Source organism: Hypoxylon trugodes (assembly GCF_022578975.1).
Source record: "Hypoxylon trugodes strain CBS 135444 unplaced genomic scaffold F4822scaffold_3, whole genome shotgun sequence".
Classification (NCBI taxonomy): domain Eukaryota; kingdom Fungi; phylum Ascomycota; class Sordariomycetes; order Xylariales; family Hypoxylaceae; genus Hypoxylon; species Hypoxylon trugodes.
Window position 1 is genome coordinate 3,006,588 of NW_026250018.1, and position 24,412 is coordinate 3,030,999.

Consider the following 24,412-nt stretch of genomic DNA (forward strand, 5'->3'; position numbering starts at 1 on the left):
TACCATTACACCTCTGGGTATATTCAAAGGCGTTCGTCAGACAAGGGCCTCTCTGAGTAGCCCAGGACGCCTTCTAATGCTAGTTTAATTTACGTCCCGTTCCAGGTCCCCAAAACGCCATAAGAAACATGGGGTTGGAAACACCCTTATACCAACACCGAATCGGCCTTTCCTCGCGTACTGTACATAATCCTCTTATAATTCCAATCCTATATCGCGCTTTATGAGATCTGCCAGTACTTGAAGGCCTGAAACGCCGGGGGTTTTCTCTACCACTGTGCTAGGAAATTCCACCAACGCCTTTCTTAACGCGGCAATCGCTGCATTTCCGTAGAACTGAATGAATTTCTCCTCGCTTTCCTCGATCATCGATCGGAGAACCACACATTGCGTGTCCGAGACCTCCGCGGGTGGCGTATTGACTATTTTGGCCATAGCGGTCCAATAGTTGCGCGGGGGGTACGGATTTTTGTTGGGTGAATTGACAAAGTTCCTCAACGAAATTGCGGCAAAACCTGCTGCTAGCGCTTTCATCCGGTCAATGTGCTGTTGTTCGGGAATCCATCCTCCAGGGGTCTTCTTCCAACCTAGGAGAAGACGGCCTTTTTCCGTCTTCTCACTACCATGATAACCAAAGACAACGGGACAAGCCACACGGTACTTGGCCATCAAGATGTCGATCAGTGACTTGCCCCGCCACGAGTACTGTTCTTTCGAGAAGATCATCACAACCAAGATGCCAATAGGATCTGCATTCTTTGCCTGCGCGGCACATTCATTGATGAACTGGTTAATAACAGCCTTGGCAAAGTGGTTAAGGAGATATAGGAATAGGGAAGGGAGTGTAGCCTCGTTACGTAAGGCACCCTCTACGGGTTCCCTCTTGTCCGTAACGAAGTCAGACGGGTCGATCAGCTCGCTCGGAACAGCGCCACTGAGTGACTCGTTTAGTAGTGCTTGGATAGCTTCACTCTGTTCGGAGGAGTTAGAATCATAGTCATCAACATCTCCATCAACTTCAAAACAACGTGCCTGTGTACGATTTGCGCCCTTTTCGCCGACCAGTTGGCCCATGTTCTTTCTTAGTTCTCGTCGCATGTCCCCCAAACGCTGCTTCAAGAGCGGTGATGTCTTTGCCTGTTGCAAAAGAGACGCCCGTAGCTTCTTCAAGTTCCGATGAATCTGAACGTATCGATCGACGTTTGCGGGGGGTGAGCTATTGGTAAGGTTTGCTATAGACAACGCATTCGACGGAGGAGTCGCCGGCTTAGCTTGTGTCGAGAATAATTGCGCTTGAGGTTTGCTAAATGTATTCGGTAAACTTGGCTCAACTACCTTACCAGCCGTGCCATTGGCCTGTCCATTGACCCCATTAGTTAAGGGAGACTGTTGCGAAGCAGGTTGGTGAAGGCCAAACAGGGATGATTTAGGTTTTTGGATCGCTTCTGAAACCGCTGGTGCCGTAGTAGGTTGGAAGGCAGGTTTTGCGGGTAATGTTGCTGATTTCGTAGCAAGGGCCGATCCGTTAACTGCGGGAATAGGAGTAGGCGGTGCCGGCGGTAGTTCCGGGACCTTCGTTTCCTTTAGGATTCTCAAACGCTCTTCCTCTTTCCTAAGTTGTTCTTTAGCTCGTATGAGCTCTTCCTCTTTTCTCTGTTGCTCTAAAATACTGTTTTGTTGTTCTTCTAGCCGTCGACGCTCCTCCTGCAACTCGTAGTCATGATAAACTCTAATAGCAACCTCACGAACCCGATCGTGTTCAGCTAAGGCGGCAGCGAGGGCATCTTGATGGTTGAGCGCTGAGTTGCGCTCTTCGGAAAGGGGACTAGAAAGAGGGTTGGACCATTGACGAGATCTACGTGTAGCGGGAGAGGAACCAGCCATTGCATTCGACGAGCGGTGCTACTGCATTGCGGAGTGTGCAAGTAGGATCGTAACGTGGTTAGGAATGCTGCTTTAAAATAATCAGTTCTGTCCCAATGGATATTAAGAACAACGTACTTGTTGCAAGTCGTCACTTTGTAGGGAATAAAAGAGTGTGAGGTATGAACGTGAAAGAAGACGTTCACGATCCTTGAAGAATCGCTCAAGAACGAGGTCGAGGACAGGGATCAAGAAGAATAGGTAGCTGAATGGATAATGGGAATCAATTCAAATGTATCGATAAGAAATCCGACAGGAGGTCCGGGTTCATGCATCTCTGGGGAAAAATGATTGGCCGATCCACTTTTACAGCATGCACTATGCACTATTACATAAGAAACTTATGTACATATGTACTTACTTCATATTTCTAGGCAAGGGCAGAGCTTCTTGTCTTGGAGTTTCTTATCCTTCTCTTTTAGCTCCTTGTCTGTCTCTATGAGATTGTTTTCTTTGGCCGGAGTATACAAAGATCAAAGATAGCTTACTTACATAATCGGTATTGTATACTTCGTCAACAGTATCTATCTACATACATGTGTGCAGATATTGGAAACATTTTCGAAATAAGTACCTCCATAAGAGAGCTCACGTAGCATCTTTGCCATGTTCCGTGTAAATGATACTGATGCCATACAACAACTTCATCATAGCTGGCAAGGTTCTATGGTATTAATTAGAAAGGAAGAAAAATACTGATATCGTATTTGTTTCATTTCTTCAACGATGAGTGCCTTATGGGTTTGTTAGGGGTTTGCCGTAAAATACCTTGCATCTAAGCTTGGTGCTGTTCGGAACCCCGCCTGCCCGCTAAGGGGGACCTACGAATTCATTATAGAGCTTTCCTATCATCCCTTCGTCAGACCTAGACTAGTAAAAGTTCTACGCCGACTTAGTATAATATCAATTTTTGTGCGAAGTGGTTCTAGTAGGCTTAAACATCTACCTACTTAGACAAGCACAAGCAATATGCATTCAATTAATTTAGGTTTGCGCGAACTTAGGGTGTCCCTGTTCATAGTCCCCATCATAACAATTACTTAACAAGTACATATAGCTCATATATACACCTATAAGATACGCACATGTATACTTTAACGATCACAGAGGTATGAGATTATATGGTTCTGATATTACCTCGCTACCCGTCTGGTGGATATACTATTAAACTTAAATATTTTAATATCTGACTAGATCACCATGCGAAACTTTCCTTAGGTTGGTTATTCGCTTCTAGCTTACTATAAATGATGTAGGTTGACTCCGAGGGTTGAGCTAGGATGGGGGCATCATGTACCTAAATGACGATGTTTAATCAAATGCGATAATCATTTCTTAATTGCCCAATTTATAAATGGAGGAAGGTCCTGGGCAGTTGCTACTGCTACTACCTTGATCTATTCTGATTGGTTTTAAACAGGCTTGTGTGCTATTTCCTTCTTTCTTCTTCATCAATTGCCCTAATTCGTATCATCTCCCAAGGTTGAGCAGTTGCTTTCCATAAACCACACAAATGCACCTTTAACAATACCATTGTAGGTTGTATTATATAATCCGTGGGCGATACGATATATCATATACATGATACATACTTATATGTAGTATGCATCCTAGGTACTACCTAAAGTTACATCCTTCTGACATGCAACAATCTTTATCAATCAGAGGTTTTATACATGTATACGGGGATATCTTTCTTTGTAGATGTTACTAGAAATTTCAAAACACCCAAATACCAAATAGCAAAGCGTAGCGACGAGGACACAGTTTTTGTTTCCGAGTGAGCCTAGAGCTCGTGCACAAGCTGATAGGCGAGGTACTTATACGTTTTAGGATATACACGTACGTGCTAAGGGCTTAGGTATACGTTAGCAATGGTCAGAAGGTACCTGGGGAGGTACTTAGTACGAAACATGGACCTAACAAGAAACAGCATGCACGCTAGCGTTACCTAGGTAGCCTAGGTAGCTACACGAAAATGCTAGACACACAACTGGGGGCATGCCTACCTCAGTTCGTACAGTACTTCGTACCTCTTACCACATTGTGAGGGTAGTAGCCAATCATAGCCCCCAAAACCCAGCTAAGGGCCTGGTGCCGCCAAGACCTTTGCCCCATTTTGCCCGTCCTGGCTTTGGCGTCCTGACCTCACAGTCCTCTTCCCGTATCCCAGGGTGGCCATTGAAGCGATCTTCCCAAAAACTCCAAAGCTTCCCAACTTTCCACCATTCTCCCATCACCACTCTCGTCCTGTCCTGTCTTTCTCCCCTTATCTTTCCATCACATCATCCACCCTCTCTCAGCACTTCCTCACATTCCTTCTCTTGGGATTCAGACATTCACAGCAGCATCGCAGCCTCGTTCCATCCTCTCATTTACCCTCCTTTTGTTAGTCGCAAAAGTCCACGCAATCATCCAAAAAAGAAACCCAACTACTACTACTACTATCAAGTAACCAAGTTACCACCAAAAGTTTTGTCAACCAACAACTAAGCTAAAGCTTCAAACCGACATTGGCTCTCGCCTTCACCATTCATCCAATTATACCCAATTTTTTGGCATTATTCGCACCCGACGTGCAACTTATCCTGCTTAAAACGTAGCCCGGCATGGAGCAGCAACAGCCCGCTCCTCCTCAGACGGGGGGCGTCCCCGGCCCTACAGGTCGTCGTCTTCATATCGCCCATCGCAGGAGTCCATCCGAGCTTACCCCGCTGATGAGCATGTTCGCAACCCCTGGAAGTAAGTGATCATTCTTATCAATCACCTCATGCCGAATTCCTTTGTCGCCTATGCTCGTCGTCGGATCACCCGCTTTGCCGTTTACTGAAGCTAACCACGATGCTTTGTCTTGTAGTGGAGCAACTTGCTATTCAGCAGCAGATCGAGTTGTTGCAGCAGCAGCAACAGCAGATACAGGCTACGCACCAACAATACATGAATATGGGAATGATGCCACCGGGTCAGCTCGGTCCCGGCGGTTCCTTCAACCCTCTACAGCCAACCATGACCAACATGTCACCGCAGACGGCTTTTCAGTTCCCCAATCAGCTTCCACAGCAGCAACAAAACGTCCCTTTGGGACCACCAAGTCAGCCCATGTCGCACCGCCGTAACCAATCGGCCCTCCCCAACATGGGAATGGGACCACCGCCGGCTCCTTCCACTGGAGCCTCCGGGTCCAATTTTGGGCAATTTGATAATTCGTCTGGTCAGCAGAATCGGGAGAACGCTCCTCGAGGAGGGCGAGGTGGCGGCTCCGGTCACCAGCGAAGACACTCCTTAGCTTTGGCTGACGCCAAAAAGGCTGCTGAGCTTGCTCAGCAGAAACGAACGACCTCGGGCTTCCAGTTCCCGGCTGCGGGTCCTTCTGAAGGCACATCTGCCGAAGAGGCTAAGTCCGTTACTGCGGATACCCCTATAGCACAGGGCTCATCCATTCGCGGCGGACGTGGCGGACATGGACGGAGCCAGAGCATGGCTGTCAATAGCCGTGGGGGTAGCCGTGGTGGCGGTTCCATGCATCTCAATAATAACGAAAGTGGCGATTTCGCTCGCCGCGGTAGTGCCGCAGGCGGCCATGCTCGAACTTCTTCGCGCAACTTTGAGGGTAATTGGCGTAACCAACAAGGTCAAAACCAGGGCCAGGAGCAGGCTGGTCAAGGTCAGCAAGGCTTTCAGCCTGGCCATCGTAACCGTGGCTCAGTAAGCCAGTCCATCTCTAACATCGGATCATTCCAGTATCCAGGTCAGCCACAGCTCATGCAGATGCCTGGCCAGATGCCGTTAATGCAGATGTACCCTGGTCAACAGCTCAACCCTATGCAAATCAACCAACTCCAGGCTCTCCAGGCCGCTCAGATGAACGGTCAGCATCTCGTTGGTCTTCAAGGGAGCCAGCATGCGCCACAGCTCAGCGGTCAACAATCTCAGCAACAGAGAAAGACACTCTTTACCCCGTATCTTCCCCAGGCCACATTACCCGCGCTACTTGGCGATGGGCAACTTGTATCTGGTATTCTCCGAGTAAACAAGAAGAACCGCAGCGATGCGTACGTAGCTACTTCGGATGGTCTATTAGACGCGGATATCTTTATTTGCGGTAGCAAAGACCGTAACAGAGCTCTAGAGGGCGATCTGGTTGCAGTTGAGCTGCTTGATGTAGATGAGGTTTGGTCGCAGAAACGGGAGAAGGAGGAAAAGAAGAAGAGGAAGGATATCACCGACACGCGGTCTGGATCTACCAACGGTAACGGCCAGTCTAACAATGGTAATGGGGAGGAGTCGGCCAACGGCGAGGGAGGAATCCGTAGGCGTGGCAGTCTCCGACAGAGGCCTACTCAAAAGAAGAACGACGACGTGGAGGTGGAAGGGCAAAGTTTACTTCTCGTTGAGGAAGAGGAGATTAACGACGAATCTAAGCCCCTTTATGCTGGGCACATCGTGGCCGTCATTGAGCGTGTTGCAGGTCAAATGTTCTCGGGTACACTAGGTCTTCTACGTCCTAGCAGTCAAGCTACCAAGGAAAAGCAGGAGGCAGAGCGAGCAGCCCGGGACGGCGGTCGATCACACGACAGTCGCCAACAGGACAAGCCTAAGATTGTTTGGTTTAAGCCTACCGATAAGCGTGTTCCTCTTATTGCCATTCCCACTGAACAGGCCCCCAGAGACTTCGTGGAGAAGCACCAAGAGTATGCTGATCGCATCTTCGTCGCGTGCATTAAGCGATGGCCAATCACATCTCTGCACCCCTTTGGTACCCTTGTCGAGCAGCTCGGCAGGATGGGTGACCTCAAGGTCGAGACTGATGCTCTTCTACGTGATAACAACTTTTCATCCGACGAATTTTCGGAAGCTGTTCTACGAAGCGTTGGCCTCCAGGACTGGTCTGTTGCCAAAGAAGATGAAGCTTCCGTCAGTTCTCGCAGGGACTTCCGCGGCGAGAAGACCTTCACTCTCGACCTTGCAGGTACCGGAGAACTTGGTAACGCTGTTCACGTCAAAACCGAATCGGATGGAAAGATTGAGATTGGTATTCACGTCGCCGATGTTATTCATTTCGTCAAGCCCAACTCTCTTGTTGACCGCGAAGCTAAGAAGCGTGGTACCGCTGTTCACCTTGTGAACCGAACCTGCGCTCTGCTCCCTCCCAAGATCGCGTCTGAGCTTGGCACTCTTATCCCAGGTGAAGAGAGATTCACCGTTAGCGTTGTTTTCCGCGTGAACCCACACACTGGCGTAGTCGCTGAGGGTGACACTTGGATTGGCAAGAGTATCGTTAAGAGCAACGCTAAGCTGACCCTGAAGGAACTTGACGAGGCTCTATCGAACCAGACTGGCTTTACGCACGATGTTGTTCAGGTTAAGGATGTCCAGATCCTCAACGTAAGTGGTGTTTTCATTCCTTTCTCATTGTAGAAGTATTGCCTAATATTGAATGTAGGCTGTCGCGCAGAAATTCCGTGAGGCCCGTTTGGGCTCTGAGGGCGAGCCAATGGCTCCCCTTCGACTACTTCATCAACTCGACGATGAAAACATCCCTATCCAGCACAACATTTTTGATTCCACTCTTGGTACCGAGCTTGTCGAAGAGCTTTTGCACAAAGTTAATGCATCCGTCGCTCAGAAGCTTGCTCAGGGTCTACCTGAGAAGGCTCTTCTCCGACGTGAATCACCACCCAATGCTCGTCGCCTACAAACTTTTGCAGAGCGCATGCGGGCACTTGGATATGATATTGATACTACGAGCAGCGGTACAGTACAAAACAGTCTTTTTAAAGTTGATGACACAGACATCCGTAAGGGTATGGAGACGCTGCTGGTCAAGACCATGCAACACGCCAAGTACTACATTACTGGCAAGACTAACAAGCAGCTCTGGCCTCATTTTGCCCTGAATCTCCCTCTTTATACACACTTTACTGCTCCCACTAGGCGATACGCCGACATTATCGTCCACCGTCAATTGGAGGTTGTCCTTTCGGAGGGCAAGATTGAATACAATGATGACATTGAGAATTTGGTGAAGACGATTGAATCTTGTAACACCAAGAAGGAATCGGCTCAGAATGCTCAAGAGCAGAGTATTCACATCGAGTCATGCAGGATCATGGATAAGAAACGCCAGGAGGTCAATGGTGATTTGATCAGCGAAGGCATTGTTATCTGCGTTTATGAATCTGCTTTTGATGTTTTAATTCCCGAGTGGGGCTTCGAGAAGCGCGTGCACTGCGACCAGTTGCCGCTGAAGAAAGCCGAATTTAGAAAGGAGAAGAGAGTCTTGGAACTTTACTGGGAGAAGGGAGTTCCTAGCTCGGCTTACGTACCTGAAGACGAGAGACCTAAGGCTGGCGCTTCGCAACGCATTTCTAATGCGATGGCCGCTGCTAGACAGGCCGAGGAGGCCGAGAGAGCTAAGAAGGAACGTGAAGAAGCAGCTCGGAAGCAGACGAAAACTGAGACTATTTCAACCGATGACGTTGATGCCTTATTTGACGATGAAGATGACAATGGATCGGATATTACCGAGGCTATGGCTGGCGCATCATTGGCTGAGCGCCCTACCCAAAGCGTTCCGGGTTCCCCGGCTCGATCTGTATCGAACCCGGGTGTCCTCCATCGTACAAGATCTGATTCGAAGGTGCCCATGGCGGAAGCTGTGGAAACCCGCCTAACAAATAAGGAGAAGTATCTCAAATTTTTTAAGCTGCGAGAAGAAGGCGGCGATTACATCCAAGATGTAACAGAAATGACTCGAGTACCTGTGATCCTCAAGACGGATCTCAGCAAGAGCCCACCGTAAGTCAATCCTATTATCAGTCGAAGACACAAAGGCTAACAAAGAAGTAGTTGCTTAACGATTCGTTCGCTTAACCCTTATGCTCTCTAAACTCATCCAATGATGATTCGCTCAGCTCGATATACAGGACGAAGAATAGTAGAGCACTCGAGCGTTTTGGCATGTTATTGGGAATCACTTAGAGTGAGGCAGCGAAGAGCGGGGAAAACAAGGTAGATTGTAAGGCTGTAACGTCAGCCGGTACCCGAAGAAGTGCATCTCTTAATGTGTCGATAAAAAGTGTTTTTTTTGGACAGGCAGATAGAATTGGTAGCTGCCGCAGTCAACAGATATATGAGATCGTGCTAAGTACTAACTAAATCCGGTTATGTTTTTTCTGAATACCATCGTATCACATTAAGCCACCTGCACTTGTCCCGATGGAGGTCAATCAGCGATTTGGTCCAGCAACATTGTCTCAACAGTTGTCCCTGTAAAGCCTATCTAGGTACCTTATATATACAGATCGCCTTCAAGGTTACTCTGCTTTAACTATGGGATGAATCTGATTGTGTACAGGGTCAGTCCTACGAGTAACATGTATTTGTGCTAGTTTCCCTACAGAATCATCGCAAGCAGGCCCTCAATTGTGCTATTTATGCGGGTCGGGTACATGAAGCACCTACAGCAGGGCGTCAGACAGATCCGGTTAGATGGATCTCACGGATGTGCCACCTACCACAGCTCCCGCTGTTTTATGTGCCTTTCCGAAAAATGGCGACATTGTCTTTTGCTTTTCTTACCCGTAATTCCTCAAAAGCCCGATCGACGTAGATTTCCTTGACAGTCCCCCCCTCACGTGCTGCTTCGTTAAACGTTTGGAACCGAATTTGAGGGGATGGGCTAGGTTAATACCGAATCTCGCTTTACACCGCAGCACGGATAATCATATTTATGTACATATGGAATATGACTAGGAACATGTCGATCCAATATACTCTGTCTTCTCTTTGCCTCTTCCCTCTATTCGGATCGCTGAGCCTTAGCTGAGAGTAAGTAAAGATTAGCGGCGTTGAGAAACAAGCGATACGACATTTGCCCTTCCTGTCATTTCAACTCCGTCTCCACCAATGATGACCCTAGTCGGCGGTCTAGGGTACCAAGTCCCTGGATTAGGTACAGTACTACCACATTGTACTTGCAAAATAATGCCCTTTTCTACTCTAGCTTATAATTAAGTATAGCACCTAATCTAAACAAGAACACTTTTGACATACAGTAGGCAACGGTTAATGTTAACTCCATCGTCGGATCTTCGTCATTATCTATGATCTTTCTACGGCATCGATGAATCTCCGAGGCCTAAGACATACATATACCGTAACCGAATCTGGCAGGATCTGGGAGCGAGTAAGATCCGCCATCCTGTTGCCAAGCCGTGTCACAACATTGCGCCAGTGCGTCGTGGATCTTAAGTATACCCGGCAGTAGACGGTTAAAGCTACTACTGTCACTGCATCACCGTCATTTTAAAGCGATGAAGAAAAAAATACTAAGGAACGTGGCAGCGGACAAATCAATCGGGATACTCAGGTCTCCAGTTTCAGAGCTCGGCTCGTTGGCCGTCCGCCTTGTGAAACGGCGCCTGAAGCAGACTGGGCTCCAAAATCCCATGCTTAACCCCCGGTTCCTTTCCCCAAGGAGCTAAATGGCCCCTTGGTCGTCCCCACGACGGCTCTTGGCTGTGACCCTCCTTAACCGAATGAACAACGATCCGAGCCCGGACCTGACAAGCAGCCTTCATCTCAACTTTAAGCTATGAGCTTGATTGACAGCATCGGTTCTCATTGGTCCGAACGAGGCTTACTTTTCGTCTTTTGTTTCGTTTCTTCCTCCTGTTCTGTAGGCTAATCCACTTCCCACCACTATGGAGCCCTGTTAACTAAGTGATCCCAAGCCTACTATGGAATCTAGATTGCCCGGGAGTGCTAGGGGTGCCCCCTTGATTCTCGGAGACGGAAGCTCGTGGGAGGGATGGGTATCTGTAAATGAGAAATGCCCATTCCTATGTCAAGGAGCCTCAAGGGGCCGATGCTTAGGATCGCCCTGTCCATTGCCGGCCTGCAGTCTTTCCGGTACCCGCAACGTCTATCACAGCCTAATCTACCAGATGGCGAACTAGTTTTAATGAAGCGACGTTTCCCACATCTGAGGCTTATTTTCTTCTCTTTCCTTCTCATCCCGTACATTTCGTGTCCAACTCCGAACTCAAAGCGCTGGTCTGCTTCCCGCGGGATCAACGTCTTCACTCTCCTTTCGACCTCTTGTAATTCTTGTAATACCCAGGTGGGCCTTTTTATAGAACAGCCAAGCTAGTCTTGCTTTTCATTCACTTCAATACATTCTCTTATACTATTAACGACGTTTACGCTGTCGATATTTACTCGATTTACTCGAAACGAAACGGAGACGAAGACGATAAAAAATTACAAAACCGACTCTAATCAGACAAGATGCCTTCCATCATGAAGACTACAGGTGTTGTTGTAGCGGGATTGGCGGCCGTTGCTAGCGCTCTACCAGCTCATCCCAAGTTAACCGCGAGACAAAGCCACATCTACAACCTTTCCAAGCGCCAAAACGCCGCTGCCGCTGCTCTTGGCTTGCAAGATGTCGACATTCTGCAATTGTATGTGACATACATCATTCATCGTATCTATACAAGTAACTAATTAGCTCATAGCGCCTTGACCTTGGAATGGCTTGAGGCTTCCTTCTACCAACAAGGATTTGCTCAGTTTGGCGACGACCAATTCACTGCTCTTGGCTTGAACGAGATCCAACTTGCCGATCTTAAGGGTATCGGCTCCAGTGAACAGTCCCACGTCGGTCTCCTACAAAGTGCCATTGCTCAGGCCGGCGTTCAGCCCGTCCAGCCCTGCCAGTACAACTTCGGGTTTACTGACGCGGCGGGCATGGTTGCCACCGCTTCCATTCTCGAGAGCGTTGGTATTTCCGCTTACCTCGGTGCCGCACCTCTTGTCTCGGACAGCAAGATCCTCAGCACTGCTGCCTCTATCCTAACCATTGAAGCCCGACACCAGTCCTTCATCCGCATTGCTTCGGGAGTCGCTGCCTCCCCCTCTCCCTTCGACACTCCCCTAGGGCCCAAGGCAGTCTTCTCCCTTGCTGCCCCCTTCATTCAGTCGTGCCCCGGTGGATCTAACCTGATCCTCACCGCTTTCCCGACCTTGACCATGAGCAGCCCCGCACCGGTTGCTGGCGTCATGGCTCTCGCACAAGGCACCATGCTCAACTTCCAGAGCGACGCCGCCTCCGGCGCCAAGTTCTGTGGTTTCACCAACTCCGCTGCTCCCGGTGGCACTGCCTTCTCCCCCTTCGACGCCGCTCAAGGTTGCGCTCTACCCCCCAACCTAGCTGGTACCGTCTACGTCACTCTCACCAGCGCCGGTCCCGCCGACGGTGTCTTGACGGATGACATCACGCTCGCTGGCCCCATGGTCATGAACTTGAGCTAAACATCTTGTCTCATGCCAACAATAACGTCAACATAGGAGGAAGAAGCAAGCAAGCAGGTGGTGAGCTTCAATTAATGAACGCGCCCCAATACCCAGGAGAGCGCGAGTCTTAATGTATTACGGTTTGGGAGGAAAGACGGGGCGCTGCATTTACGCCAGACAAGGATTTTCGAGAGGAAAAGAAAAAAATCACGAGCACGCGGGGGCGCGGTGGTCTCGGTAGCTCGCATAGTACCGTTGTACCATCCAGCCAGCTTAGACAATATATCTCGTTTGCGTCGTTCTGTATTTGCAGCTCGAGCCCCGTTTTTTTATATGTATGTAATCTACTACCACAGTCCGGATCCCGCCTGTATATATACCACATATAACCAGAGACCAGGCGTCGAGGGAGAAAGGGATGGGATGGCCATGGCGCAGAGAGGAACCGGAGTTTTCTTTTCAACACCTTTTCTTTTATTTTGTTATCAGACTTATTCTTTTTTATTCTTAATGGACGAGGAGGGAAGATGATGATTGGTATAGGAGAGAAAGAGAGGTGGCGATACCCAATAGCGCGGACTAGAAGGTTCGGTCTTGTTGACTCGGTCTCTATCGAGGGGCTTGAGTAGAGATTTTTATGAAAAGAACACTTTTCAAATCATCGTTTGTTTAGCACCTTGGTGTATGTAAAGTGATTGTAACTCGCTGGTTCGAGACTCTTTTTTGTATGTCTGTCTATATGCCTGATGTGATGTAGCACGTAATAACATGTATGCTGGACATCCTTGAATAGATTAGGTGGTGGCTAGTAGGTGTTGTCCTTATGAAAGGAGGATAGATAGCCTTAGGTGTAACGAAAGTCTTATTCTTTCACTTACGCATATAGAAACATATTCATTATTTAGATAACTACGTGGGTATCTATATAACTTATGATTTGAGAAAACTATGCTTATACGTCCCCTTTTGTGCCTGTTTATAGCCGTAGACCGTGAACCGCATATAGACGTTCGATATAGAATTAAAGGCTTCAAGAACTAAACACTTAACAATATGTTTCGCTATTAAAATCTATGCGCCGTGTGAAAGTACATACTATTATCATAATAAATAGACCATATTCACAAGGAGTAATGCCATATACACTGAGAACGGAATGGATATTTCGTTATTGTTTCTACCCCCAACGAAGAGATCCTTATGGTGGCCTGGGGAGTAAGTCCTGTTTGATTTCTTCATCCTCATGCTCGTATGCTTTAAGATGCTCAAGCTTGGCCATATGCCCTCTCTGGTTACGAACCCGTCGCTTGAACGTCGTGTAAGTCTCATCGCCTTGACGATAGTCTCCGCCTGGACCTGCGTCATCTCCCCTCGTAGTTCTTTCTCTTTCCGAAACATTCCTTAGCAACTATCGTCAGGTAAACGAGTCCAACCCTAAGGCACACCATTCACGAACACGTAACCGCCCACACCACTCGAAACTGTTTACCACTACTGACCAACACTCCTCCCATCTCCCACCATCTTTTGAACTTTCACATCCACCACACATCCACTCCAACCTTCTTCTTCATCTTCCCAGAATACGAGTACAACACAACCAAGGACCACCAAAGCAAGTAAGCTTACTCAAGTTTTCTTTCAAAATTCTATAACATAAATCCTTATGATGAACCTATCGGTTTGAGCCTGTGGAAACAGGCGATGATGCTATCAAAAATAAGCGCACCATTCGGTGCGCTGGTAACTTTTCTGGACTGACGATCTTGCTATTCATCCTTAACACTCTACCTAACCACTTATTTGGCTCAGTTGCTAACTCGACGGTATAACCTCAAGTCAGAGGTAGCATAGGTCTTCCACACCCGATCGGAGCACCACTTTTCTCTTGTGAGATTCCAGCCTCCGTTGATATTCGAGAGTAAGTGCTAGATTTTATTTTCATCTCCATCTCTACTCTAGCCTATGATGACTTGCTTATTCCAATGCTGACATCATAACCTGATTGATCCTGATGGTAGTCTGAGGCGCTGTCAATAAATAATTTTCATTTATCTGTATTCATGGTAATGATATATCACTGACATATTTTACAGGCCTGAGGCCGAGAACATCAATTACCAGCTTCGCGCTGTCAGACACCAAGATTTCGAAAACCATCCCCATTGACGTGTGCCGTCGCTATCCCCACATCCAACCCTTGAGCATCGTCTCTGGCCCCCTTTCAGCCCATTTCCGGACCGGCAACCAGGTGGACAGTGACGCGATGGCGGTCCTACCCATCAATTCAGTGGACTTGTTGATCTTGACCATCCAGATATTCAACCTGGTCATTGCAATTGCTATTCTGGTGGAGATGGTCATGCTATGCGGCATGCTTTACAGCATACTACGCCACTGGCTTTAATCGGTTCTAATAATCATAAAATCCTTTACCACTCTTCTTCCCTAGCCAGCCAGCATCGACCATCTTAGTTAGCAATACACTAGGTCGATATTTAGAATCTCCCGTTTCCGTGTAAAGAACCTTCATGATAGCTAAACATGTGTCGAGCCCGATGAAGTCGGCGAGCTGAAGTGGCCCCATGGGCACGTTAGTACCATTCTTCATAATCGCATCAATAGAATCCCTGTCGCCAACACCAGTCTCTAGACATATTACTGCTTCGTTGATATATGGCATTAGGATTCGGTTTGCTAGGAATCCCGGTGAGTCCGCGGACACCGAGGGGATCTTCCCCATGGCCTTGCAGAAAGCGACGGCGGTATCCAGTGTCTCCTGGCTTGTTTGTAATCCACTAATAATCTCAACACCTTTTTGCACAGGTACTGGGTTCATAAAGTGAGTTGAAACTACACGAGAGCTTGCTGACGTATCGGTGGGGTCCTTGGTCGTCGCCGCGGCGATTTTCGTTATCGAAATCGACGATGTATTAGTCGCGAGAATAGCATGTTTCGGGCAGACCTCCGCTAACTTCGCAAATATGTCAAACTTTAACTGCGGAATTTCTGGCACGGCCTCAATTACGAAATCGACTTTAGAAAGCTCCTCGATAGCCGTAGTGGGCGAAAGGAGAGATCTCGCCGCATCCGCTTGCTCTTGGGTAATTCGCGACTTCGACACATCTTTAGATAACAGCTTCTCTAGGCAAAAATAAGTATTCCCAATTCATTTCACGAGGGGCAACATAGCTGGGAATAGCACAACAAACCTGCAAATCCCAATCCTTTATCGAGAGCAGCTTTAGACGAATCTACCAACGTAACAGGAACACCAGCTCTCTGAGCTGCAACTAAGGCAATTCCTAGCCCCTGAGGAGTTGTGAGCTTGAGTCGTGATAGCTCCAAATCACATGCGAAGGAGACGGCTTACCATTTGACCCGCTCCTAATACACCTAGACTCTTCACCTCAGCTGCATATCGAGCTGAGCTAGAGCTGAAGTATCTGGCCGTCATGGCCTGACGACCGAGCTGTACGGCTCTTATTCTTCCAATTGCACTTAGCATGATGTTATAGATTCAAAGACTACTTTAAAAATTGAGGGAACGGAAGAGAGTTATGAAGATGGTAAGTTAAGGTGAGGAATAGACCGGACGGTTACCGGATAGCCTCGGGTTACGGCTATCTGTGGGGCTAGATGGCTTTGTGAGACCTGAGACTGACGTAGTTCTAGCGTGTACCTGAGTACCTAGGTACCAGATCGGTGAAAAGGTAGCGAGCGCCGATGGGCTACGATACAGCGCCTATGCCCCGCTATTTAGCGTAAATAGCCCCACTATTAGCGAACAGATTAACGCGTTACTCACTAAATTAGGACGCGCTCTGTCGCGTTTGCAATTTATTTCGATTTATTATACCAACTCGAGCTGCCCCCTCTTGGCATTGATGACCCTCTAAGACTGAAATCGTGAAGAGAACTCTGGCGTAGGAATTCAATTCCTTACTGCCAATATGGAGGCTTCAGAAATTACTACCGATGTAGTGCATCCCGAAGTTCGGGCGCATATCAACAGTCTTGTCTCAGCTGTTAGTGGGCTTCCATCGCAACCCCTGTTTGAATAGTCAGTACTGATCACGATGTTCTAGCTTGGTGGTTTTAGTGCCGACGATGATGGACGATACGTGCTCGGTGATTCCGCATTGGAAGTCCTTAGAGATATTAAAAAATGGATTCGATTTTACGACGAGAAAACGAACCGAATGGACGTCGCGCGATGTCTTGCCGAAGCGAACGTAGTCGACGGCGATTTACTACACATCCTCGCCACATGGCCCGAAAATGCGACCGATAATAAATTTAGAGCGAGAGCTGCTTTGGCATGCTTCGAGATCATGGTACCATTGACTTGGCCGTTGGAACGAGATCTCGAACAGATGACCGTAAACCACCACCGACATCTCCCAGTGCTACAGCTTGCCCAAATTGGCTATAAACGTGCTATTATCAACTTCGATGCCGCCCAGATCCTCCATACCGCCGTACGAGTCGCATTGCCTTCGATGGCCCTCTCCCGAAGCGATCGATCTACACGCGACGAGGGTATCATCAAACTAGTCCTACTGTTTCTACGAAATGTGGCTATGATCTCTCCGCCCCCGGGTGTTAAGTACGATGGCGACGAATCGCAAATATCCCGTTCGGCTCTGATCGACGCATTTTCCTACCAAGATATCCTCCTTACTCTCCTAACAATAGCGTCGAATATGGGCGAGGACTTCAACCAAGAGGGTATCATTGTGATGGAGATTATTTTCCATCTGGTTAAGCGAGTCGATGTGACTAAGCCGTTCATGGACGATAAACAGCTTGGAAAAGCACAATCAAACGAATTGACAGCTATGATGAATAAGGAGGCGGCCATGCACCGACCATACAATCGAAAAGCTCCTTCGAGACATAACCGATGGGGAACCATGATCTGGGTGGACCGAGGTGATGGAAAGGTCTCAACGGTCACTGGCCAGGATGCTCTGCTTGATGCGGCCACTAGACAATACAAGATGGATAATAGCAAAACATACCGACCCCCGCGCAGACCGAGAAAGGAAGAAATGGAACCGAAGGACCTTGGACCTCCTGTATCACTCAATGCCCGAGCGCGCCAACAACTTAAGGCGTTTGTGGAGGAATTCTTAGATTCTGGCTTCAATCCTCTGTTTCTGCACAATCGGAAGAAACTTGATGAGCAAAAGGATTACGTCTTCGAATACCACCCGCGACAATTCTTCTATCTGGTATCTTGGTTTTTGGAAGCCGAGAGAGTACGGAAGAAGGCGGCGAAAGATAGCAAGACGAGTAGCGCTGAGGATATTGGGTCCTTCAATCTTGTCGCTGCTGTGCTAAATCAAGAGATGTTTATCACCTTAAATAGGGCGATTGGCGATTCGTTGGAAAGTAAGCGATGGCCGGAGTTATGTGCAGCTATGCGATGCTTCACCCAAATTCTTCTGACAGTTCAAGAGATGTCGGAGTCCGGGAATGAAGACGACGAGGAGATTGCGGAAAATATTCTCAGTCGTATTTTCTACGAAGAGGAAACACATGACCGAATCACAAATATTGCGAAGAACTACAAGGATCAAGGCTTTGATTATCTCGATGCATGCACTGAGCTTACACACACTTATCTCCGTGTCTTAGAGGCTTATTCGAAACAAAATGTGGATATGCAAGTGCGGTCACGACGACGAGTCCGAAAAAAGAAGAAGGCCGCGAACGCTGCCAGAGAAGATGAGGAGAACCCCGTTGAAGATGTGGATGATTCCGATAACGACCAAGCGAATGCAGAAAAAACGTCTAGGGAACGAAAATTCGACTTCAATCGCTTTGTGAACCGCTTTACTCCTCAAGGCGTTGTCGATACATTCGTCAAATTCACGAAATACTACCAAGATCTAGATGAGTCTCAATTGAAACGGGCGCATCGGTATTTTTACCGTATCGCGTTCAAGCAGAATATGAGTGTCATGTTGTTCCGGGTTGACATAATACAATTATTCTACAGTATGATAAAAGGCCAGGAACCTTTAGACAAGAGTTGCTCAATGTACAAGGAATGGGAAGAATTGGTGAAGCAAATTCTCAAGAAGTGCATCCGCAAGATTGAGGAGCGGCCCCAATTGATTATTGAGATGCTGTTCTCGAAAATCAATGCCACGGCACATTATCTCGAGTATGGATACGAAAAACAGACCTTATCAACGGCACAATCGAGACCAGGAGCTGAATTGGAATTCCGACATGTCGTGGATAGAGACCAACAGATCGCGATCGCAGTCGGTGTACTGCTGGATAAAAACCTAGAAGATCATATCAATTGGTTGAAGGGCCAGCTGGTTACTGCAGAGGTTGAAAGGAGAGCCTGGGAAGCAGCGGAAAAGGCACTACCGTCAGTAGAAGGTGGAGGGGGTGAGAATGAAGGCGAACAGCAGAATACAGAGAGTGCTCTTCCCGCTAAGGAAGCTCCCCCTGTTTGTAAGTCATTTTATGCTTCTGTTCATGAATTGCAACTGACAAGACCTAGCTTTACAACCGGATCGCGACACCCGTCGCATCGCCATATTCAAAAATTCTCAACTCCGTCTCCTTATGAAACTCGCCGGTTTTGAACGCCTCGTCCCGTCAGTTGAAGAGACGGTTGAATCAGCCTGGGTTCTCCCATCGAATATTACAGCCGATCAGATTCAAGATACCCTAGACTTAATTAAGAAAGCAGAGTTCAGCCCGCCAACCTTCGAAGACGGGAAATTGGCTGAAGATCAATTAAGAAGGAAAGCGGCGCCGCGCAAGAAAGCTGTCTTCGACGATGATGATGGGATCGCTAATGATGACGATGACGAAATCCTATTTCCCGCAGGAGGTCCGACGGCGCGGAAAGTTGCTGATGAATTCTTAGACGAGCCGAAGAAAACTCGGAGAAGGAGACGTAGACGCGGGTCCGATGCCGAAGAGCCAAGCGATGAGCAATTACAGGAGAAAGCGAAAGCAAAGAAAGAACGCGAAAAAGCGAAGGCGAGGAGGTTTAAGAGTGAGCTTTATGTGCATGCGAGTGATGATGAGTCGGATGAGGATAGTGGGAAGTGGGCTGAGTTTTATAAGAATGAGGAGAGGATTAGGCAGAGGCAGAATAAAATGGCGAGGGAGCAGGGCGCGGTGGGGGTTGGTACTGTTTCGGCGGCGGCGGCGACGAAGCCGGAGACTGTGGAGAAAGTTAAGACTGCGGGGAAGGAGAAGAGGAAAAGGAAGAGGAAGGCGAAGGTTTTGGAGGATGAGAGTGGAAGTGGAGGTGAGGGTGAGAGTGCGGAGGATAATGATGATGATCTTATTCTAGGGAGGGAGTCGGAGGATGAAGATGATAGTGAGGATGGTGATGGTGATACGCCGTTGTCGTCTAGTCCGCGCGCGTCTGTGGCTAGCGCGAAGAGGAGGAGGCTGTCGAAGGAGCCGTCTGTGTTGTCTACTGCTACTCCTACTCCGGCGGATGGGGATGGAGATGTGGATATGGAGGATGTAGATGAGGATGAAGATGCACCTGTAAAGGCCGCCGCTAGAAGGCCGAGGGCTAGAGCGGGCTTTGTGGTTGATAGTAGTGATGATGAGGAATAATGAAATTAGGTATGGATGGACTGCATCGGCCTGGCGTTATGGTGCGCTACTGGGTTGCTAGGTTGGCAGTCTACTGAATAGGATACTTCTTAATGCCACATATTGATGAATTCAAATCAAGCACATCGTTCAAAACTGATGAGAATAGACTTGTGAAGGATAGTTGAATTATGTTTGTAAGGAGTGACTAGCTCGGTAGCTCAAGTGTCCCTTGTAACATGTCCAAACAGCTCAATAATAAGTAATAACTATCTACAAGAATAGCCATTCATAATACAAAGACCGCATAGTGTCTGCTGAAATCCGTCATAATCCCATTATTCATCGGTCGTTCGCATGGACAGGGATAGGCCAATTTAATCCTTCTTCTATCAAGACTGTTAGTGTAACCGAATACATGGGAGGAAAGGAGTATGATGGGGACCAACAGGGCAGTTGGTGCAGCCGCAGTTGTTCTCACACTTGCAAGTGCCGGTGCTGGCACAGCTGCAGGCGCCAGAGTTGTTGCAGTTGCAGGCCATTGTGTATGATTGTGGGTTTGTATAAGTTGCGATTTAGAGATGTGATGTTGCAATGGTGTCAATTCAATCGCTGATTGGTTGGTTGTGATCGAAAAGGGTAATGTAATATGACTTTGAGATGGTGTGCCTGGCCATCAAGGTAGGAGACAATGGCCTATTTATATAGCTGGGGTACTGCCCCCGGTTGACATGATTAATAGTGCTGAAGAACACCGGGGAATAGGTACGTAGCTAGTTACTAGGCCTCAGGTGTTGGAGTCTTTGTTGAATGGCGAGGCAGGCTAGTTGAGATCTCTGACGACATTGATACGGGAATAATTCACCCCATAATGCTGTAAGAGAGACGTCAGTGGCCCCAGTTCCGCGCCAGCTGGGCTGTGCCGTGGAGTGGGAGGAACGCGGACTGTCCCGGATTGAGTCTAGGGGGCTGGGGGGGTTGACTAATGAGGGACTCTTACATAAGGAGTATTATTACTGCTATCAAGTGCCGATTTATTATTCGTTACGAGCTTTGATCTTTAGTCACAGGGTACGCAGATTGTTAGGCTAGTTAGTATAGTAAAGCCAGGCACTGTGCATAATAGAGAACTAGAAGACTTTCAAACTTCATCGTATTCAACACGCTGGCTATGCTGTAGCAACGCTATCTAGCCGCTCCCCTGTCAATTCTAGGGCTTCCATTCGTTGCTCATCGCTTATGTTTCAGTTGCAACTATACCCGGATTCCATCTGTCCGGTTATCCATCTACACACTCATCATCCTCCCCATATCGTAGGTAGATACCTACCAATAGTGATTTAAGTCGCACTACTATGATAAGATAGAATCATAAAAAGAACATGGGGAAGAAAAGGCCGAACACTAAAAAGCTAAATAAATAATAAAAATTAATCATTTATGCCTTTGTTCGCTGGCCGTAGGCCTTAGTGACGTAATCACCGTCCTTGACGATGAGATCCTCGAGACGGTAGTCGTGCTTGCCGGAGAGGTAGCTCTCGAGGATGGCCTTGGTGCCGGCGGCGTATCGCTTCTGCGCGTCGATTGAAGTACCCGACATGTGAGGGACCATGGCGTTACCGCCACCGAAGGGGTTCTTGGCGTATCGTAGTGGGTGGTCCTTGGGCGCTGGCTGAGGGAACCAGACGTCACCACCGTAGCCGCGGAGGTGGCCGGACTTTAGAGCCTCGGCGACGTCTTCCTTGACGACGATGGCGCCGCGGGCGGTGTTGACGAGCCAGGAGCCTAGTTCGAAAGTTAATTACGAATGGAAGGGGTACGTGAGGGGATGAGAACTTACCAGGCTTCATCTTAGCAATCAAGTCCTTGTTAAACAGACCACGCGTCTTCTCGTGCAGCGGGCAGTTAATAGTAACGACATCACTCTGCGCAAGCAACTCCTCAAGAGTGTCAACACGGCGTGCACCAATCTCCTTCTCCACCTCAGGCTTCAGCGGCTGGTAGTCGTAGTACAACAACTCCTTACAGTCGAAAGCCTTAAGGCGGCGCAACACACGCTCGCCGATACGGCCCACGGCAACTGTACCCACGACCTTATTCTCGAGGTCGTACTCGTTCTTAGCGGCTGCGGCGACTTCCCAGTCGCCGGCTTCGATCTGCTCGTGTGCGGGCACGAAGTTGCGGACTAGGACTAGGATCGTCATGACTACGTGCTCGGCTACAGAGACGACGTTGGAGCCGGTTACTTCGGCGACGGTGATGCCGCCGTTGGTCTTGTTGGCGGCATTTAGGTCCACGTGGTCGGATCCGATACCTGCGGTGACGGCGAGCTTGAGCTTCTTGGCTTTGGCTAGACGCTCGGCTGTTAGGTAACCGGGGTGGAAGCTGTTGTCAGGTTAGTCTTAGCTATCCCTGACGTGCATCACATTGTTCGTGATGTGTAATATGTTTATTTTTTTCCCCCGTCTCGCAATGTATCTTTATGTTGTATTGTATAGTTATAATTGGAATTCAGGTGAAGGAGGTCAACATACGGAGTGGTGATGATGATCTCGGCGTCAACGAGTTCCTTGTCGAAGGTGGAGTTCTCGCCCTCCTTGTCGGATGTGGTAACGAGGGTGTGACCTTGGTCTTCAAGCCATTTTCGGATGCCAAGCTCATTCTCGGTTGTTCCTAGGAGGTCGGGAACCTATAATTGGGTGGAAGAAAGAATACGTTAGTCTCTTCTTGTTGGAAAGTGGAGAGTAGTATAGATGGAGTATAGAAGGGTTGGGATTCGGGGATTTGTTTGTCTTCTTCGGTTCCTCGTCGAGTAACACTCTATTACCCCACAGTTCCGTTATTATTCTCCTCTTACTCCTCCTCTTCAAAGTACAACCAACCCCCTGTCCTCTTTTCCCCTCTCTCTTTCAACCATTACATCTGCCGCCCACGTCCAGTTACCAAAGACAGACCATTGCATGCATGTTTCAGCCAATTGCGTGTTGGGATCGTGTAATTGGACGATCCAACTTGCTTATGGCTGGAAACAGGTGCTGCGGGGAGAGACGGCAGAATGTAGAGAGATCTATGTATCGATTGCGATTGAATGTGGATCCGGGCAAAAAGAGAAGCAAAACCAGGAATAAAAAGAAATTATTGCGAAGGAAATATTGCTTTTTTGGCTTACCTGTTGGGCGTGAATGCCACCATCGTACAAAACGGCTAGAACTTTGACCTTTTCACGTTGCGTAGTTAGTAAACGCGTCGAGGCTGGTATTCGTGGTGGAGGGTGGAACGAGGGCGCGGGTGAACTCTTGGATATTGCTGGGGCTGCTGTCGAACGTGACGTCAGGCCAGCTCGCAGCGCCGCCCGCGATCCAGGTCCAACATCGCTAACAGAACGAGCTGCTGCTGTGGTTGTAGAAAATGCCCGCGCTGTAGAAGAAGAGATGGGACGAGTGCAGCATGAAGAGAGATGACGAGTTAATAATACCATTTTGAATTATTTTCTTCCTTTAGCGATGTTCTATATCTTCAACGAGGTAGTCTAACGGCCGTAAGCGTTAGGAAGGTAGGCAAGTCGAGGAGGGAGTGTTACACACTATTGCTTTTGCGGTGAGAAGCGAATTGGCGTTTCTGGATGAGCTTCCCGGTATTGATGATTATTACGGAAGTATGAAAGTAGAATGATCAATAAGAAGCAAGAAAAGCAGGTCTATGACGGGGGGAGGACTATCGACCATTTATGTATGGGAATTGATCTGGCCTCGCGTACAAAGAAGAGTAGCATAAGACCTACTCGAGAAGGCATTGAGGGGACCACAACGGCATCTTTTGTCCGTTAGTGTTTAACACCCATAGCATAGCTCGGGAAACGGAGGGGTGGACACTACTATCGGAGAATGTTTTAGCTGCTTGTTTCGAAATGTAATGTACTTGAGCTAGCTAGACGTAGATAGTCCCGCGGTGCTCAATGGTTTGCCTATATTACTCGATCATGTAGTAGTCTCCAACTGTAGCCGCTAGGTATGCACAAGAGCTAGGAACGGGATACATGAGCGAGTGGCCTTCCACCCATTGCAGATTCATGTACACAGTGGACAGTAAGGCAGAGGTACGCCAGTCAAGCTAGGCGGGTATAGGGACATATGAGGTATTCCGGAAATGCAGTTAGGGGTTCATTGTCCCTCGCGTCTCACAGCCCTTTGAGCGCATCCAACCCGCGTGGGACGTGTATATCCCGAATATTGATCCAGAGAGATTCGGCTGCCCGCCGGGAACCGCTCGGTGATGTCTCGGTATGTGAGCCAAGGGGTCCCGCACCTTTTTGGGATGCCCCTCGCCCTGCGGAGTTAGACGCTAGTGAGCGCCGGTCAAAGCCATCGATCGTCAGCTGAGTTTGTCTTTGTCGTCCGAGCCTCTGGCGATTTTATCTGAGAGCCTAGCTAGAAAATATAGATAGTTCGAATTTGCTACGGAGCTCGAACGTTATTATAATACTGCGCGATATTCCAATGGACGATGTCGAATAATAAGAAGCGTCACATAGTTTAACGATACGTTGTTGAAGCTACCTAGTTGTTAGGTAACAAGAGGCTATTTGCTCGGTCATCGGTGAAGT

At 48.3% G+C, this 24,412-nt stretch overlaps 6 protein-coding genes across 6 annotated transcripts; 3 read left to right on the forward strand and 3 right to left on the reverse strand.

Annotated features, from left to right (window-relative positions):
• Positions 1-39: 39 nt before the first annotated feature.
• Positions 40-2,031, reverse strand: F4822DRAFT_183520 (GLE1-domain-containing protein). Its single transcript, XM_051453441.1, has 2 exons — positions 2,002-2,031; positions 40-1,954 (listed from the first exon to the last, which is right to left on the reverse strand). The coding sequence occupies exon 2, from the start codon at positions 1,882-1,884 to the stop codon at positions 196-198; it is 1,689 nt and encodes a 562-aa protein (XP_051317144.1). The 5' UTR covers positions 1,885-1,954; positions 2,002-2,031; the 3' UTR covers positions 40-195.
• A 2,069-nt stretch (positions 2,032-4,100) lies between these two features.
• Positions 4,101-9,453, forward strand: F4822DRAFT_396527 (RNB-domain-containing protein). The gene is made up of 4 exons (XM_051457532.1): positions 4,101-4,665; positions 4,781-7,308; positions 7,367-8,721; positions 8,773-9,453. The coding sequence occupies exons 1-4, from the start codon at positions 4,533-4,535 to the stop codon at positions 8,810-8,812; spliced, it is 4,056 nt and encodes a 1,351-aa protein (XP_051317145.1). The 5' UTR covers positions 4,101-4,532; the 3' UTR covers positions 8,813-9,453.
• A 1,596-nt stretch (positions 9,454-11,049) lies between these two features.
• F4822DRAFT_183543 (ferritin-like domain-containing protein) lies at positions 11,050-12,295 on the forward strand. The gene is made up of 2 exons (XM_051453442.1): positions 11,050-11,390; positions 11,445-12,295. The coding sequence occupies exons 1-2, from the start codon at positions 11,215-11,217 to the stop codon at positions 12,238-12,240; spliced, it is 972 nt and encodes a 323-aa protein (XP_051317146.1). The 5' UTR covers positions 11,050-11,214; the 3' UTR covers positions 12,241-12,295.
• A 1,955-nt stretch (positions 12,296-14,250) lies between these two features.
• On the reverse strand, positions 14,251-15,814 carry F4822DRAFT_396533 (3-hydroxyacyl-CoA dehydrogenase). The gene is made up of 3 exons (XM_051457533.1): positions 15,596-15,814; positions 15,435-15,534; positions 14,251-15,366 (listed from the first exon to the last, which is right to left on the reverse strand). The coding sequence occupies exons 1-3, from the start codon at positions 15,728-15,730 to the stop codon at positions 14,636-14,638; spliced, it is 966 nt and encodes a 321-aa protein (XP_051317147.1). The 5' UTR covers positions 15,731-15,814; the 3' UTR covers positions 14,251-14,635.
• Positions 15,815-16,077: 263 nt separating this feature from the next.
• F4822DRAFT_396534 (timeless-domain-containing protein) lies at positions 16,078-19,965 on the forward strand. Its single transcript, XM_051457534.1, has 3 exons — positions 16,078-16,250; positions 16,311-18,699; positions 18,749-19,965. Exons 1-3 carry the CDS (start codon positions 16,176-16,178, stop codon positions 19,828-19,830), a joined length of 3,546 nt encoding a protein of 1,181 aa, XP_051317148.1. The 5' UTR covers positions 16,078-16,175; the 3' UTR covers positions 19,831-19,965.
• A 1,282-nt stretch (positions 19,966-21,247) lies between these two features.
• F4822DRAFT_427224 (formate dehydrogenase) lies at positions 21,248-23,287 on the reverse strand (the record flags this gene model as incomplete). Its single annotated transcript, XM_051460699.1, has 4 exons — positions 21,248-21,594; positions 21,650-22,194; positions 22,344-22,498; positions 22,979-23,287. 4 exons carry the CDS (start codon positions 23,285-23,287, stop codon positions 21,248-21,250), a joined length of 1,356 nt encoding a protein of 451 aa, XP_051317149.1.
• Positions 23,288-24,412: the final 1,125 nt, after the last annotated feature.

Coding starts and splice junctions, on each gene's coding strand:
- F4822DRAFT_396527 (XM_051457532.1), top strand. CDS start 4,533: ATGGAGCAGCAACAGCCCGCTCCTCCTCAGACGGGGGGCGTCCCCGGC. Junction 4,666..4,780: donor CATGTTCGCAACCCCTGGAA/GTAAGTGATCAT, acceptor TTTGTCTTGTAG/TGGAGCAACTTGCTATTCAG. Junction 8,722..8,772: donor GATCTCAGCAAGAGCCCACC/GTAAGTCAATCC, acceptor ACAAAGAAGTAG/TTGCTTAACGATTCGTTCGC.
- F4822DRAFT_183520 (XM_051453441.1), bottom strand. CDS start 1,884: ATGGCTGGTTCCTCTCCCGCTACACGTAGATCTCGTCAATGGTCCAAC.
- F4822DRAFT_396534 (XM_051457534.1), top strand. CDS start 16,176: ATGGAGGCTTCAGAAATTACTACCGATGTAGTGCATCCCGAAGTTCGG. Junction 16,251..16,310: donor TCAACAGTCTTGTCTCAGCT/GTTAGTGGGCTT, acceptor ACGATGTTCTAG/CTTGGTGGTTTTAGTGCCGA. Junction 18,700..18,748: donor TAAGGAAGCTCCCCCTGTTT/GTAAGTCATTTT, acceptor GACAAGACCTAG/CTTTACAACCGGATCGCGAC.
- F4822DRAFT_396533 (XM_051457533.1), bottom strand. CDS start 15,730: ATGCTAAGTGCAATTGGAAGAATAAGAGCCGTACAGCTCGGTCGTCAG. Junction 15,535..15,595: donor TATTAGGAGCGGGTCAAATG/GTAAGCCGTCTC, acceptor ACAACTCCTCAG/GGGCTAGGAATTGCCTTAGT. Junction 15,367..15,434: donor TAAAGGATTGGGATTTGCAG/GTTTGTTGTGCT, acceptor ATTTTTGCCTAG/AGAAGCTGTTATCTAAAGAT.
- F4822DRAFT_183543 (XM_051453442.1), top strand. CDS start 11,215: ATGCCTTCCATCATGAAGACTACAGGTGTTGTTGTAGCGGGATTGGCG. Junction 11,391..11,444: donor GATGTCGACATTCTGCAATT/GTATGTGACATA, acceptor ATTAGCTCATAG/CGCCTTGACCTTGGAATGGC.